At 52.5% G+C, this 17,842-nt stretch overlaps 1 protein-coding gene across 2 annotated transcripts in view; it reads right to left on the bottom strand.

The window, feature by feature from the left end:
* Window positions 1–17,842, bottom strand: part of BRWD3 (bromodomain and WD repeat domain containing 3) — a 1,253,402-nt gene that overhangs the window by 602,930 nt on the left and 632,630 nt on the right. For both annotated transcript variants that reach the window (XM_086918755.1, XM_086918756.1), the window contains one exon: window positions 5,098–5,222. In XM_086918755.1, coding sequence (XP_086774881.1) covers window positions 5,098–5,222 — 125 coding nt within the window. The remainder of the gene's footprint in view (window positions 1–5,097; window positions 5,223–17,842) is intronic.

The following is a 17,842-nucleotide window of genomic DNA, read 5'->3' on the forward strand; positions in this document are numbered from 1 at the left end:
TGCCACCCCTGGCTGGCCTCCTAAATTTGACACAACTGGCTGCATGACAGCTGGGGCGAAGTCGTGTAATCACCCTTTGCTTTAGATATAGTAGCCCTATATCTAACCATACAATGGACACCCGAGTTCCTATCAGTCACTCCTATGGCAGGCCTTGACAATCCTGAAGGCAGAGTGCGTGGGCTCGTGTGAACTGTGTTCTGGCCCGAGCCGAGCCCGGTTGCAGCTTGCGGAACCAAGACCCAATGGCTGTTCCATGATAACGCGTACCATATCGGTAACTTCGGTGTCGCGTTATCAAGACATGTCGAGTAAGGTGTCATACGAATCGGGGTGCTGCCCTCTCACCAACTCTGGCGACGAGGTTAGCATTCCGCCCTTCTAGAGGGACACGACATGTACGTAACTGTGAACCCCGGTTAAAGTTAACTAAAGCCTCAGCTCCACAAAATGGATGCTGCCACCACAGACACGAGTCTGACCTCCTGCTGCTGGGAGTCCTTCCAGCGAGGAGCGCTTGGACAAAGGGTTTCCTGTCGAGGGCGGTGTTCGCACCGTCCCAGACAGGGTTTGTGTATTCTGGGTAGGTAGGGCTTTTTCGAGAAGGTGACTGCGGAGTGGCACCCCGGTGCTCACTACGCATCTGCCGGTTAGAACCAGTTCCAGGGGCACCAGCCCTGGCCTGGGGAAAGTCCGGCAGGGGAGAGGGGTGTAACTACCCCCCTTCCTGGTCCCACCCTTAGGGCAGGACCTAGTCATGTACCCACCCCTTTCTTTAGAATAAAGGCCGGAGCGGGGACCCTTCCAAATTAGATCATCTTTGAATCAAGAATACTTTCTACGAAAGGACTTCGAGACTCTTCTCAAGATTTCTCCCTTGTGACTAAGGAGTAGTCACCCCGCATCCGCGGGCACCATCTAAGAACTCTGCGGTTTGCTGCAAGTCCTTCCTCAAGGAATCCGACGGCCCAGCTCGACGAGAACCGGCTTCCCTGGCACCTCTGACCTCTACCCACGTCATCAGCTCAGCTGTGATCTGTGGGTGCGACGAGACCTCGAGGGACCGGCCATCATCAAAACCTGCACGCTTTCTTAACCAGCACGACCATCGAGGTAATTCTCTGGTGAGTGCTCTGGGGTCCGAGAAGCCCCGACCCTGAGCCGCTCCAGCACCGAAGTGCAGTCTCCCAGCATCTCCACGATCTGCGTGGGGCCCTTCTGCTCGCTGCTCAGCACGTTGTCTGGTCACTGGCCGCTGGCTTGTGCCCTTCCTTGACGACATCCGACAAACAACGCTGCTGGTCTGGTTGCTCCAGACCGGCCCTTGCTCCCTTTTCCGAGAGGAGCACCCCGGACCCTCCTGGTCCATTCAAGACGCCATCTTAGGCCCACCACGTGGCCCGAGATCTGCCAAGGCTTGTTGCCCCAATCCTGGGCCCAGCGACGCCGACAGCATCATCCTTCGTGGGACAGCTCGCACCTCCGCCGTGGTCGCCGACAACGCCTCCTGGTCCGTGAGACTGCAGAGCCTAGCGTCGCCCACTCACCTGGTCGAGGTGACGGCCAACCGGTGCCTTCCTGGTACCCTCTGACTACTGGCTAGTAGTACGAACTTGGTCCCCTCTGCTTTCAGGTATCATCGATCTCTGATCCAGGCTTGGATCTCTACGAACTATTCATCACTGGTCGCCGGCCAGCAACTCCTTTTCTTCCGGCTCCTGGCTCGTCAGCGAAGACCCCGACGCCTGTAAGACTTGTGCAGCCGCAGCCCTCGTGGCTAGGTAACTCGGCATTTCGGTGCCTGCATAGCCTCTTTACTCTAGGGTCCCGAGTCCCTCGCTACCGACTTGCCTTATCGGGTCCACCCGAGACCACTAAACTTTCCGTGTCCTCGGACACTTGTTTTAATTGTGCACTTGAAGTATTTTCCTAAGAGATTTGGTTTGTGCTTAGTACCCTGTCCTCATAAAGAGTACAGGGCTGTTGTGATTCTTAATAAATATACTGTTTATTTTCATAACACTTGTGTGGTGTCCTTTCACTGGGTGTTCAAGGGGTATATGTGGTATAACAGCTGGCTTAACACGCCCTCTCGAGTCTTTAGCCTTAGACTGCTCGTATCCACGCTACTAGGATAGCTGGTCTATAGGTTGACTTACAACCAAACACCATAAGGGTCGTTGGAACGATACATAGCGGTCGCTAGAATAGCGAACGTTGCATATCGGGCCAACTTCTCACACAGGCTCTATAGCCCCTATTGGAAGGAGAGATTGAACCTCTTGTTTGAGGAGGTGTAGATGATCCGGTGAAAGTTTGTGTGACTTTGGGGGATTGTTTGGAGTATTTTTAATGAACTCCAGGCAGTAACCAGAACGGATAAATTCTAGCAACCAATTGTCTGTTGTTATGGACTGCCAGATGGATAGGAAATCTGAAAGTCGCCCCCGACATGTGTTAAATGGTCGGGGGGAGAGTAGGTAAGTCACTCCTTTGTGTTGGAGGTGAGGTGCGTGTATTTGAGCCTCTACCTCTACTCTTGCCATTGTTCCCTCTGTAACCCCCATCTGAAGTAACCCTTAGCGGCAGAGGGTTGGTTGTTGCTTTTGTACGTGGTGGTGGTCTCTAAGGAGGTATTTTTGGACCCTCCGCGGTAGAAGTAACGTCAAAAGAAACCACAAGCTTCTGTTAGCTGAAGGGCTCTCATGCATTTGGCCACTTCAGTGTCTTTCTTCATGTTTTCCAGGGAGGAATCTGCCACCGGGCCAAAGAGGTGTTCTTTGTCAAAGGGTGTGTTCAGAATGGAAGTCTGAGCCTCAGGTTTGAAACCTGAGATACATAGCCAGGCGTGTCTTCTTAAAAGGACACTGGTGATTACAGCTCTAGAAGCAGTTTCTGCAGCATCTAGCGAGCACCTGATTGTATTATTTGAAATGAGCTGTCCTTCCCTCACTAGGTCTTGTGCTTTAGATTTATGTTAGTCAGCCAGAAATTGGAGCCACAGCTCCATTTCGTCCCAATGTGCCCTGTCATACCTTGCGAGCAGCGCTTGGCTGTTAGAGATGCGCCAGAAGTTGCTGCCTGAGAGGCTACCCTTTTCCCCGAATCGTCAATAAACTTGGATTCAATATCTGGGGGGGTGGAGCAACCCTGTAGTTTGAGAGTTGGCCCTTTTGTGTGCGTTGGACACTACTAGGGGGTCCAATGTAATTATCCATTTATGTACGCTGGGTCAGATGGGGCTGGCTTGTACTTTTTATCTACCCTAGAGCGAAGGATACGGGCCCTGACGGGGTCATTAAATATGTCATTGACATACCTGATCATGCCTTTAAGCATGGGGAGTGTGTGCGATGACTTTTGAGTGCTGCTAAGTGTTTCAAAAAGGAAATCCTCTTCAAGGGATTCTTTGTGAAGCTGTACACCACAGTTGTTGGCAGCTCTACCCAGCAGTTCTATGTAACCTACGCTGTCGTCTGGTGGAGAGGGCTTGGTAGGGAACATGTCAGGATAATTTCCTGTGGGAGAGTCAGTATTATAATCTGCCCAAGGGGCTGGGAGTAATGGTGCATGGTCTTCGGCCCCATCCTCATCATCCTGATCTTCTGGTGGTGAGTGCTCAAGTGAAATCATTACAGATTGAGGCTGAGGCGAAAAAGGAGATGGAAGGGGCGGGGGAGAAGGATTAGTCACAATATTCTTCCTTTTTAAAGGAAAATGGTAGGTCTCCTCTGTGTCTTTCCTTTTAACGGTCACTTTTGTGGTGATATGTCCAGTAGTTGAATGGATGTACAACTGTCTCTGTTACAGATCCGGTTTGGTAGGAAGAACATCGAAATTCTTTCTTGAGATGGAATCGGCACATCCAGTTGCTTCGGTACAGAAAGTTTCGATGCCAATGGTTTTGTTGCTGAGGATTTAGATCTTGATTTCGGATTCAAAAGTGTTTTGGGTGTCAAAGGGGACGAGCCGGAGACTGGCTTCGACTTCAATCCCAAAGGGTTTGGATCGAAGCCCATTTTTCGGCTCAGAGCCGGAATGATGTTGGGTGTGTTTTGGGGCCGATCCAGAGGGCGGGCGTCGGAAAAATGTTCTCGGTGCCAACTGTGGCCCAGAGGCGGGGGTTGGACAGGAGCCTTCTTCTTGGACTGAGGTGGACAATGGGGCATGGGAGGATCTGTACTCGCGGTACTCTGCCTTTGCAGGATTTCGTCATCCCCCTCGGAGCCGCAGTCTGAGATGTGATCATGTTCTTCTTTGGCTCCCACGGCGTCTCTGGCTTCTTGTTCCGAATCTTCTCCGAAGAGGTCCAGAATGGAACTTGCATGTTGGCTCTGCATGTCGCCACGTCGAACCAGACGGTCGCAAAGCGTCTTCTTGGAGCGGAAAGTATTGCACGTGTCGCAGTCCTGTTCTCAGTGCTACGGAGACAAGCACATGTTGCACACTTCGTGTGAGTCGGTGCACGGAAACTTTGTGTGGCACACAGGGCAGAATTTGAATGGAGTCTGTTCCATCGACTGCGAGGCGGACCGATGTGGGTAGGCCCTAAGGCCTTCCGCAAGCTACCCGATCGAAGATCAATTTTTTAGCAGTAAATACAATAGGCAGAAAATGGGATACGTGATCGAAAACAAAACTGTCAAGGGTGAGTATCTTGCGCACTGAGTGAAACCAAAGAAACAGTGTCGAACCGGAGAGCAGCAATTCACGTCCAAATACGATGGTGTAAAAAAACAATCTAACAATGGCGTTGATGCCCATGTGCACTATCACCAAAAGGAGGAGTCCCGTAACTCGTGACTTGAAAATACTTTGTTGAAGAAAAACAAACTGCAAACATCCAGACCCAACACTAGATGGCAGGAGTATGCAAAGTATGTTGTGATCTACAGCTCACATGCCTCGAACTTTAATTTCAAGCTATGTTTTAATCACCTTTCCCTATCTTGGGCTTTCTACTCTCCAAAATAACTTTTGGAGGGTAAGGTTTCTCAAATTTTACAGGGCAATGCTGTTCATCAAGTGGACTGAGAATTATTTACCACAGTACAGAATTGCTAAAATGTGTATCTGTATACTAAATAAATTACTTACTTCACAGAAAATGCCTCGCCACTCATTTTTCCTGAGAGAGGATCTAGAAAAGCCAGCTTTAAGCAGCAGAGTGTAGGCGGTCCAACTTCATACTTGATTCCAACGATCTTCATTAATTCTTGTTCCTAAGGACCAAACACATTGGAAGTTCTAGAGTCATTGTGATGATTGCTTTTTTGTAACACAAATGTTCTCCGAGACAGAGTAAACAGATGCTGATGTGCAAGAATACTCCGAATGCAGACAATATATACACATCTGCAGATACTCTAATCGATAAACAAGAAAAAATCTGCTTAAGAATTTCCAAAACACTACCTCAAGTTTTATTTAACATTTCAAAGCATATGTTGCCCACCTAACATGGCTTGTTGCCAAATATGGCATTAATTAACCACATTCATACATAATTGAGAGGAAACATTAAACGAGAGCATGAGTAAAGTAATGTGACTCATATACAACAAAAACAGATGAACAGAGAGGTCCTTCTATTGTTCTTTGAATCTTTATTCAAAATCTTCTGTTTAGAAAACTGTTGTGTGCAGCCAAGGCGTTTCGCCTGGTTATAGGCTTCCTCAGGGCTGCAAACATATATAAACATACCTCACATTACATACATGTACACAGGACATAGTTTACATAGATTCACTATATACAACGAAAGGACGCGGACTAATACCATAAAACATTCTTGTGATAAGAAAATAAATTTCAAGACAACATATGGTACCACATACATGCATTAAAGTGTATTTTTTATAAAACGTTTTTATTAATACTGGAAAGATAGCCAGGAAAGTTTATATAACATTCATCACTGTTGTAACATTATGTCTGTATTTACAGTCTTCAATTCATTATCAACCCATCAATACTCCATACACTTCTAGGACATCCCACAGTCACATGAGTGTATTCTTGGTTTATATACATATCATCTTTCATCCTTTTTGGGCTATAACTGTTCAATTATGTTGAGGCTGTTTCTTCATACGCAGATGGATGTATATATGTGGTATTTCATTATGAGATAGGAGACAATGGTAATCCAATTTAAAAAGTTGCTATCGGCGGACCTACGCGGGCACCCAAGATGGCTGCGTAGGCCAGTAGCTCCCGGTGACCCACGCCTCGCCCTTCATTATCCTGCAACAATCCTGCTGCGCATCTGTGGTGCCTGCCTTGCGGAGCGGAAGCGGGGTGCGGTGGTGCCGCTCCGAGACCGTGGCGTGGTGTTGGGCCGAAGCGGCGTGCCAGTGAAGTTTGGGCCTCCGCCGACGCCGGGGACTCGAGTGCTGAAGCGGCCGGCGCCGAACTCAACAACATCGGCGGCTCCGGCTGGGAGTCCCTGGCCGCACCTCACCACGGACCAAGCGATTCGGCCGGAGACCCCGGGACGTCTGCAGTGGGGCTACGGTCGTCAGGAGGTGCCCGCTGAGGGCCGAGTGGTGGCTCGGCCGTGTGAAGAGTTTCAGGCAGACCCGGCGGCCCATGAGAGGAGAGTGAATGAAGGCAGTCTTTTTGCTGGCAACCTTGTCCAGGAGGAGCACCCCGGGGTGGAACTGATGCAGTGCAGCAAAATGAGGTCGATGCCGACTGGCAGCGTCTGAAAGGCCTGGCCCTCTAAGTACCAGACGGAGTTGGGGGGTCTATTGAAATAAAGACAGACCAGCGCTGTGCAGAGAATTTCCCCGGCCAATCGTGAATTGAACTGGCGCAATCGGGGGGTGGGGGGGGGGGGGGGGGTTGGAGGGGCGGGCGGGAGATAGCGGGTCCCCCTGGTCATTGTTGCGCCTGTGGGTGCCAGTTGTGGTTTGCTGGGCCCCGTGAACTGATCTGGACCCCTGCCCGCCGTCGAGAGGAGCGCGTCCCCGGACTGCGCGGCGCTCCAGGGATCCGGTGACTGGCCGGCCCTGGTCGTGCTACATGAGAATTAAGAGTTGGGAGACGCCGAGGCTGGGCCTTCTACGGATGCAGTTAAGGCCTGTATTTGCCATCGGAGATTCTTTAGCCGTGTTCGTCGCTCGGCTGACTGGATGAGAGGGTCTAGATATTGCCAAGGGAGTAGCGGACTGGTGGGGAGAGACCCGAGCCGGATGTATGACGTTACAACGCATGCTTTTACAACGCATGCCTTTAGAACGCGTTTTTTACAATGCATGCCTTTACAACGCACAGTACTTTGGGGCGCTGGATAGTGAATAGTTTAATTTACTATTGCAACTACAGTCCCCGTGGATAGTAGGGAAGGTGTTGGATAGTACATTAAACCTATTCCCTATCCTAGAACGCCCCCCCAGCGCAATGCGTTTTAATGGTTTGCGTTGTAAAAGTTGCGTCGTAATGGTAGTGCGTTGTAAAAGTTTCGTTGTAAAGGTTGTTTACCCCCGAGCCGCTGCCTAGGTGAGGGCCGTGGAGATCCCCTTGAAGATCCTATGGGCATTTGAAGACGACGGTACGCCCGGAACTGTAACACTCTTCTGCGGTGCCCTGTCTGATTTGGTGAGACCGGCGGCTGGCTGTCGGCTCTGTCGGTGGGTGGCTCCTGTGCTGCGGGGCGGCCGGTGGACGATACTTCTCATGGTGACATATATACATGACCCCCATTCACAGCCTCTGCACCGATACGTGGAGGTGGGCTGATTCAGTGGCCCGCGGAGTGACCTGTGAATTTGAGACATCTACCTAACCGGCCTGATGGGAGATTCCTGGCGTAGATGCTGATACATCCTTGCGGGCTTAGGATGGCGGCTCGACCAGAGGGCGAAAAACCACTGTCCAGGTCAGCTAAGGGGTCCTGATCTGTTCAATCTAACAAATTGGACCGATATACGCTGCCCAGGGGCTCGCCTTCTGGGTCGGGACTGATGCTGGGAGGAAATAAAGAATCCGTTGGCTCTACATCAAGAACCCACACTGCAAGATGTTATGGCCCCCATAGAGGGGGTCCAGACCTCCTTGGGGCAGCAGATGGCATCACTAGACCATAAACTGGACACTGTGTCCATTGAAGTCAACCTGATCGGCGCTGACCTCACCAAAACCAGTGAGAAGGTCAAGTTGCTCGATATCAAAACAGTGAGATTGACTGATGATGTGTCGGAGTTGCAACAGGAGGTTTGTGCACTTAAAGCTGTCAGTGACTTGGAGAGCCGCAAGCTGGACGATTACGAAGGACAGGCTCGGAGGCATTATTAGCGTCCCGGAGAAAGTGGAGGGTCTGGCCCCCGATCTCTTTATTAAGGACGTTATCCTTAACCATCTGAAGCCGAAAGGGTTGAGTAACTTTTTAAGGTAGAACGTGCTCATAGAATCCCGGGAGGACGACCTAAGCTGGGGGCCCCACCATGCCCGATGACCGCGAGGGTGCTCAACTTCAGAGATAGAGACGCTATCCTGCAGGCTTCCAGGTCCGGAGGCCCCCTGAGTTATGAGAATTCTACCCTCACCTTCTTTCCGGACTTTACTCAGATGGTCCAGCGCCAGCGGCAGAGTTTCCTTGGGGTCAAGCAGCGGCTCATGGACAGGGGTTTGAAATACGCCATGTTGTACCCGGCCAAGTTGCGAGTTGAGGTGGGGGGAAAAGTTTGGTTCTTTGATAAACCTGAAATTGGCTTGGATTGGCTGGAGGGTCTTTCCCCCTAGAGAGATCCCCAAGGAGAGGGTGGCGAGGATGGACATGGTGCACAGGAACAAGAATGATAAGTATCGCTGCAGCTCGAGTAATATAAGCTGGTGGGCGGGGGTACCGCTTCAGAGTTAATCCTATGTAACGGCTTCATTTCGTTGGGGTAGCTCCGGCGCAAGACTTGATTCCTATGGGCGGGAGCGGAGATGCAGGGCACTGGCTTCCTCCTCTGATCTACATTTAGATAGTTGATTAGTTAGAATATGGGGCGACAGGCACACTGCGAATTGCGGGTTCGCGAACGCCACGAGTAGGGGTGCAGGGTGGGGGGAGGTGGGATGGGAGTGTTTTTGTGTAACTGTAGTTTTCTTTTGTCTTTATTTTTCCCTTTTCTTTTTGAGTCAGGTGACGATAATGTGGTACGATGTTCTTTACATGGGTTGAATGGCACAGGGTAGTCGAGGATCAGGGATGAGAGTGCTGAATTGGAATGTGAACGGCTTGGGTGACAAGATCAAGAGAGGGATGGTTAGAAAACTTATTAGAAGACACTCCCCGGATGTGGTATTGTTGCAGGAGACACATGGTCGGTAATAGATGCATGGCCCTCCACAAAGGGGGGTACAAGTTGGTGGTGCATGCTGGGTTTACCTCCGGCTCCAGGGGGTCGGTATTCTGGTTAAGAACTCTTTTCCTCTATCTGTACAGGCTACCTGGGTGGATGAAAGGGGCAGGCACGCTGGAGTCTCGGGGCAAGTGGGGGGTAAGACGGTCACCTTTCTATCTATATATGTGCCGCCGGGCCGCCAGACCGAGACCTCCGTGATCTGAGTTCTGTCTTTCTCACGTTGCCCCTCGGTGGTCTAGTCTTAGGAGGCGACTTTAACGCCGGGTTGGATGGAGAGGTGGATCGCAGCCCGCAGCGGGCGCTTTGACAGACTCAGAAATGGCTTTCATAATTCCTGGACACGTTGGGGTTGGTAGATAGCTGGCGTATACGTAACCCGACATTGACACACTACACCCACATTTCAGCAGCTCACGGTAGCTTATCTAGGTTAGACTATATATTGCTGCCAGTGGCAATGGCGACCATGATCCACGAGGTGAAGTATCTCGGGAGAGGAATCTCTGATCATACTCCATTATGGCTGCGGCTCGCCCTCGATCTGCCGGCAGTGGGCAGGATAGCTCCCATTAGCGCCTGGCAGTTAAAGGACCCAGCTATTAAAAAAGAGGTACATCAGATGTCGGACCGTTACTTTGTGGAAAATAAGGGGTCTGTAGATTCGGCACAGTCCCTCTGGTAAGCATACAAAGCGGAAGCGAGAGGTGAGGTGTTATCCTTGGTGTCAGGCAAGAAGAAGAATAGTCATGCAGAAGTTGCCCAGAAAGAGACGGAAGTTATACTTCTGGAGGAGAAGGTGGCCAAGTCGCATACGCCTGTGGAGCTCCATCTGCTGAGACTCTGACAGGAGGAATATAAAGACCTTGTTAGAAATAGAGCAGTGGCCCAGAACAGTCAGTCCAAAGCCGTATATATGAGCACAGCGATAAAGCTGGTAAGTTGATTGCATGGCTTGAGCACGGGGAGCAAGCATCTAGGCTAGTACCTTAATAGGAAGGGTTGGAGTCACGTAAGATCATTGATACACAGGCGGTGACAGACAAGTTTTCTGAGTACTACCGGAAGGTATACACGGCCGGTAGTGAATTCACGGAAGCGGAGAATAGCAAAATGATCAGGGACATTGTTATGCCGAGTCTGTCAGAGGAGGACAAGAGCTACCTTGACTCTGCTTTGTCAGACGAAGTTGCGCAGGTGATCAGGCTTCGGGTGGAGGACTATCCCCTGCTGCTGCGACAGAAGGTCCTCCTGAAGCGGCAGACGAACCGGGGGATCGACTGACATACTGAGTAGCTCGGGATACCAGTATCTTCGTGCCCAGTCCGGAGCCACAAGGATGACTTGTGCCCGGTCGCGCTTGATCGTCTTCAGCACTCGGGGCAGAAGTGGTATAGGGAGAAAGGCTAACAACAGACCGCAACTCCACTCCCGACGAAAAGCGTCTCCGAGCGAGTGCCGCCTTGGAAATTCCAACGCACAGAACTGATGACATTGCACGTTCTCTTCGGTGGCGAATAGATCTAACCAAGGCTCTCCCCACTGCTGAAAGAGGCCTTGCACCTCGTCCGAGTTCAGACGCCATTCGTGATCCATCATGCACTGGCGGCTGAGTTCATCCGCCGTGGCGTTCAGAGAACCTGCCAGGTGTTGAACCACCAGGGTCACACCCTGATGTTCCAGCCACTGCCAAAGGCGCAGAGCTTCCTGGCAGAGGGTCCACGACCTCACCCCGCCCTGTTCGTTGCAGTACCACATGGCGGTGGTGTTGTCCGTGAACACCTGCACTACACTCCCCCGGACAGAGGGGAGGAATGCCTTCAGTGCTAGACGAATCGCCCGCAGCTCCAAAAGGTTGATATGGAGCCGGGACTCCGCCGGAGACCAGAGGCCTCTGATCTCCGCCTCTCCCATGTGGCCTCCCCAGCCCTGGAGGGACGCGTCCGTCACAACTACGTGCTCCGGTTCGGGAAGGGAGAGGGATCTGCCGCTGACCCAATCGCGGTCCGTGAGCCACCACTGCAGCTGTCTCGCAGTGCCCTCCGAGATCAAGACATGGTCGGACAGGTTTCCCTGATGCTGGGCCCACTGAAACTTCAGGTCCCACTGCAGAGCCCGCATCCGCAAACGGGCGTGATGCACCAGAAGGATGCAGGAAGCCATCAGCCCCAGAAGCCGCAGCGTCAATCTGACCGAAACTCGGGATAACGGCTGAAAGATTGGAATCAGAGCCTGTATATCCCGAACCCGCTGTTAGGGTGGGTAAACCTGAAACTGCCCAGAGTCGAGAACCATTCCGATGAAAAGGAGCTTCTGAGAGGGACACAAGTGTGACTTCGGCACATTGATGGAGAACCCCAGCTGGTGCAAGAGGTCTGCCGTCGTCTGGAGGTGGCTGACGACTGTCTGGGGCGAGCCCGCCTTCAACAACCAGTCGTCGAGGTATGGGAAGACTGAAACCCCTAACCTGCGCAGATGAGCTGCGACCACCGCCATCACTTTCGTGAACACCCGTGGGGCGCTGGTAAGGCCGAAGGGGAGCACGGTAAACTGAAAGTGCTTGTGAACTACCGTGAACCGCAGGTAACGCCGGTGGGCCGGCAGGACGGGGATGTGGAAATAAGCGTCCTGCAAGTCCAACTCTACCATCTAGTCTCCTGGGTCCATGGCAGCTAAGACCTGAGCCAGCGTCACCATTTTGAATTTCTCCTTCCGGAGGAAGCCGTTGACGTTCCGTAGGTCGTAGATAGGGAGTAGGCCCCTTTGCCCTTCTTGGGTACCAGAAAGTAGTGGGAGTAGCAACCATATCCTACTTCTGGCCCAGGATTGCGCTCGATGGCCCCCTTGGCCAAAAGGGGCGTAACTTCCTCCTGCAGAAGTCGCAAATGATCCCCCGATACGCTGTGGTGTTGCGGTGGCATGGCTTGAGGGGTCGTCTCGAAGGGGAGGGAGTAGCCCCTTCGAACGATTTGCAGCACCCACCTGTCCGACGTGACAGTGCGCCAGTGTGAGTGGAGATGGCGAACCCTGCCCCCCACTGGCGTCACATGGGCCGAAAAGCACGGACTAGGAGGGTTTTGAGGCGGATGCTGCGGGGGAGGTGTGGACTGGCCTCGCCGTTGTCCCCGACCGTCTCCACGGCGATTTCCACGGCCACCCCCGCGCTGTATGTTAATGTACGGTGCGTGGCTGGCAGCACGTGTGGGGGCGCCCCTTCCTTGGCCACGAAAGGAGCAGAAGGCACCCGTTTGCTGGCGCGGGGCCGAGAGGCCCAAGGACTTGGCCCTAGCCCTCGAGTCCTTAAAGCGGATGGTCTGCCTTGTCGCCAAAAACGGCATGACCATGAGTGTGTTCTGGACATCTGCCAAAAAGTTGGCGGGCCTCAACCAGGCGTGGCGACGAATCGCCACTGTTGTTTCCATCGCTTTACCTAGTGAGTCCATGGTATCCAGCCCACACCGGATAGAATATTTTGCTGCATCCTGGCCTTCCACAAGGGCTTGGCCGAGTTTGGCCCGTACCTCCAACCGACACTCTGGCAGCAATTCCGCGACCGTATCCCACAGAGAGTGGGTGTAGCGGCCCAAGAGGCATGCGGTGTTGGAAGACAGCAGTCCCAGACTAAGGGAGGAGAATATCTTTTTGCCGTATTGCTCATACTTCTTGGATTCCCTGTCTGGTGGAGCCGACGGGAATGCGGTAACGGGAATTTGATGCCTGGATGACCAGGCTCTCGGGGGTCGGGTGGGTGGACAGAAAACATGGTTCGCCCGGGGCCGGGCGGTGGCGTCTGGCCACGTTCCTATCTACGGGCGAACCCGTAGCGGGCCTGGACCATGTGCCCAAAAGAACGTCGGTCAAGGCCTCATTAAAGGGCAGCAGAGGCTCGGCCGAGCTTGACTGCGGTTTAAGAACCTCAGTGAGGAGGTTAGTCCTCACGGCCGCAACGGGGAGCTCAAGGCCCAAGGCCTTGGCTGCCCTCATCAACACCACACTGTAGGTCGCCCCCTCCTCTGTAGCCACGGTAGGAGGTGAGACAAAGAACCATCATTTGTTCCCATATATATTCTGTTTTCCCTTGTTTTATACATTTTTTTATTGTGTTTTTTAATCTACTTTTTAATCATAATAATAAACTGTGCATATTTAATTTATTTGTCTTTTCAGAATTGGGTTAATTATTGCATTGCTCTGATTGATATGTATTTATGTTTGATGAATTGATGTATAGTATGTATGTATAAGCTGATTTGTCTTTACTAAGGTGCCCAAAGGGAATTTCTCTTTTTTGACGGAGGTGAGACAAAGCCAGTGTCTGGTGATGTGTCCAGACCACTGGCATCCCCAAGTCCACCTGTCCAGCCCTCTTGAGACTGACACTCTCGGGTCAGAGGGTCCTCAGACCCCTCCCAATACTCCTCTTCACCCATCCCCTGATAGTCAGGGTTGGCAAACGATGAGGCCGGTTCATAGAAGCTAAACTCCCCAAGCGGCGTCGAAAGCGGCGCCCAGCGGCGCCGTTCCGACGCCGGAACCGGAGCGAGGGAGGGAGGCATCGGGGACAGCGCCACCCGAGGACGGCGTCGGAGGTGACACCTGAGGGACCGGCGCCGGTGAGGTCGTTAGGTCAACCGGCGACGACCCGAATCCCGAAGCGGATCCAGAGGGGCCCTGCGGCGTGGGCCAGTGGCATCGGGGCCGAAGTACACAACAGCGTCGGGCCCGAAGCCCACGACCCGCTAAGGACCCCAGACAGGTCCGCTGGGCCCGAAGGCGCCGCGGAACCCGTCGGGGAAGAAAGGTTCCTCGTGGCCACGAGGAAGCGCTCGATCTCCCCCGGCGTCGTGTCTTGCCCAGGGACCGGAGGGTGAGGAGCAGGCCGCGACGCCCGTGACTCCGACTGAGCCGCGTGGGCGGTGTGACCCGAACCCCCGAATGAGTCGCGCGAGCGTCGGGGGGAGTCAGAAGAGCGATGACGTCTCTTCGACTTCTTATGCTTACCTGACGACGACTTCGACCTGGAGGAGTGATGCCGACTCTCGGAGCTGTGATGGCTCCGACCCCGCGACCTGTCCCTCGACCTCCTGTGGGACTGGGACCTCTCGCGGCGCGGGGCCGACTGCCGGAGTTCGAGCCGCTTGCGGGACCGCTCCCGCCTAGCCTTCGAAGTCAGGGCCCGGCAGTCGAGGAAGGCCTTGTCGTCGTGGTCGACGCCGAGACAGTGGAGACACGACAGTGAGGGTCCGTGACCGACATCAGACGGTCGCAATCCTCACACGGCTTGAAACCAGGCATCCCTAGGCACCCTCCGGAGTCGCAAGACTCAAGAAAAGATGATCAAAAGGGATCAAAAAAGACTAGTCAAAAAGTGACTAAAGTACTGCTTTTTCCAGATCTGCGCTGCTGGCGCGAAAAAAGAAGAACTGAAGTCAGCACGCGGAGGCGGCGTCTAAGTACTCCGACGATGTCATCACGGCCCCTACGACGCAGACGACGGACGCGGAGCCGCAGACGACGCCTACCGACGCGCAAGGGTACTGCTACGCAAAAATTCCCGGATCCAGTATGACACCTGGGGATATTCTAAGGTAAGGAATCTATCACTAACGTGTCTCTTTCAGATATATGGTTACTTTATTTTAGAACCACAGTAGGTATCATAGATACTTTCTCAGAATGAGATGTTGCAATTGAATACTTTCAAATAGCAGTTGACTTTTAAATACAATAGTTACAGTTGTTGCAATATGCAACACAAGTTTAAACACAAAATAACATTGAGCTCAATGGGAGTTTTTAAGTAAATGCACTAAAATCACTTTACCTATGTTTTTCTAACTCCGGGCTGGATTCTAGATTCAGCCCTGGTGCATTTCCTGTAAACAGTTGAAAGAAATCGTTTTTGTTACACAGGCGATTTTTAAGAAATATTTTTAAGTTTTGAAAATCGACACTGAGTTAACAGTAAACCACGGTTATAATTACTTTTCAGGTTCAGTGCTGGGCTGAAAGGTACAACACTGGGATCTCTCCTGCTTGCAGGTGAGTAAATTCGTTTTTGATGTGCGGACGATTTTTAAGGAATATTTGTAAGTTGAAAAATAGACACTTGGAAGGAATTCTGAGTGAAACCCAGCCAATGTTACCCTATGGAGAAAATCAAGTTATCGGTATTTGGGTAAGCACTAGCCTAGCAGAGTTAAGGTTCTGGGGGTAGACTCAGGAGTCTCCCAGGATCAGGTAAGTACAGTTGTAACACCCTCAGGGCAGCCGGGTGCAGAGTGAGTAGGCCCAATGTTATCCTATGGAGGATAGGGGGCCTTAGGTTGGTGGCTGCTAGCAGGCAGACCGCGCGGCTGTGGGAGCTGAGCTCCTGGTCACTCACACAGGGCAAGTGGGGAAGTAGAGTAGAGTAGTTGTTGCACTTCCAGCGGCACTCGGGCAGCTGTTTACAGGGTGCTTTTGGGCCTTCGGGCGCCCAATGTTACTCAATGGACGACTTGGAAGTTGAACAAAGGCTGCAGGCTCGGGACGGAGATTCTTTAGGTGCGACCACCACTTCGAGAGGTAATTTGGGATCTTGGAGGATAAGAAGACACCTAGGTGTTGGGCACAGGGGGCCGTGGGGCGCTGGGTTCAGGGGTGTCTTTTGACACTGGGAAATCTAACCCTCAACTGGTCGCGGTCGGAGGAGTTCCTTGTTGTGAGGCTGCAGGCGTCGTCAGGATCGTCGAGGAGGGTCCTTGGGCACTGGATTTGTGGTCACAATCGCCGTGGGGACGTCCTCAGGGTCTTTGTCCACTCAGGCACGGGCCGGGCTTGGCAGGTGCTGAGTGTGCTGGATTCGCGGTTACTGGCTGGCACCAGGGGTTGTTGCTGTTTGAGCAGAACCACTGCTTGTGGGAGTCCCAATCTCTTTAGATGAGCAAGGCAGGCAGGTCCTCCGGGGTTTCCGAGGTAGCTGTCCACAGGATACGCCAGGGTTTTAGCAGGAGCAGGTTCAAGGATCAACAGGCAGGTAGGTTTGGGGCCAAGTCAGTTGGTGTCATCGTTTTGTTAGCAGCTGCATGGCAGGTCTTCTTTCTTCTTGTTATTTCTTGTTTTCAAATCGGGATCCGAGGAAGGAAGGTTCAGGGTGCCACTAAATTTAGTGGTGTTACAGGTAGGGCAAGGGCAGAGACCAATGGGTACCTGTCCTGGGGTGAGTACACCCCCTATCCTGCCACTCTCCAGTGGGAGGGGGGCAAGGGCCTAGCTCTGATTGGGTAGGGCTCCCCATCCTCAAGATGACGGTTGCCCGGAGTTGTGCTTCACCTCGCCTCTCCTACCTGAGGGGTGGGGTCGGCAGAGGTTGGCACACCCCTTTTCCTCACTTAGGGTTTCCCGCCTGTCTTCCCGCCAAAGTGGGGGCCAGTTGCTGAGTACAGCAGTGGCCTGGAGAAGCTCACAAAGATTGCATGCCTTTGAAGCTTCCCCTGCCCATCCTGGGGGAGGAGGCTTGGCACCTCGTCCCAGGATGTGCATTGTTTCAGGCCCCCTAGAGCAGCAGGCTCTCGACCCAGGGGTCCAGAATCATGTCTTGTGGTAGCAGCCTTGGTAGCCACGCAGTCAGGACACTGGAAGTTGGTTAGGTTTCAGGGGGCATCTCTAAGACGCACTCTGTCATGCATTTGGCATTAAACCCCACACTAGCATCAGTGCGGGTTTAATGTTCTGAGAAGTTTGATATCAAACTTCTCAATCTTCAGTGTAGCCATTATGGCGCTCGGAGTTCGTAAAGACAACCTCCCAGCACCATATACTCTTAATGGCATCACTGCACTTACAGTGCCCAGGAATGGGTACTGTAGGGGCACAGGGCTCTCACACCTGTGCCCTCACCACTGTCATAGTGCACCCAGCTAGAGGGGTGGCTGTTGTATGCCAGGGCAGTGTCTTTGTGGGCATGGCACACAGGGATGTGTATCTTTATCAAAGGAGAGAGAGAGAGGACTAGAAATCTAGTCCGTATGCCCTGGGTTTATATGTAGAATCAATAGGGACTAGCCTATTTGTGAATTAACATATACTCAAAAGCTGTATGGCAGAATACAAATCATTATGTTTGTTCATGAAGCCCTCACCCACCAACCTGGTTGGTGGCATGCTTCATCATCGGGCCCACCCAGTGACACTGAGTGTGTCCCGGGTGTGCTTCAATGCCTGGATACAGCGGCGCAGGTATGTTACTGAGAGTGCAGTGTGGTAAAGTGGGATGTGTGCCAAGTCGACTCTATGTTTAGTTCTGTAGTTCTGCACCAAGACACTCAGCCTGCACAAGGCAGTGTGTGTGTGTGTCAGGGTACAGGGCCCGTAAGGGTTGCACAATAAGTGCTGCAGCCCTTAGGGGTCTTCTCTGGTCACAGTGCCTAGGGTACCATTTACCAGGGAGTGACAGGTGGCCAGAGATACCAAGATTGGCAGGAGCCCAGGGCACACTCAGTCAAAGT

The sequence above is a fragment of the Lissotriton vulgaris genome, chromosome 4_1 (genome assembly GCF_964263255.1).
Source record: "Lissotriton vulgaris chromosome 4_1, aLisVul1.2, whole genome shotgun sequence".
Taxonomy (NCBI): Eukaryota; Metazoa; Chordata; class Amphibia; order Caudata; family Salamandridae; genus Lissotriton; species Lissotriton vulgaris.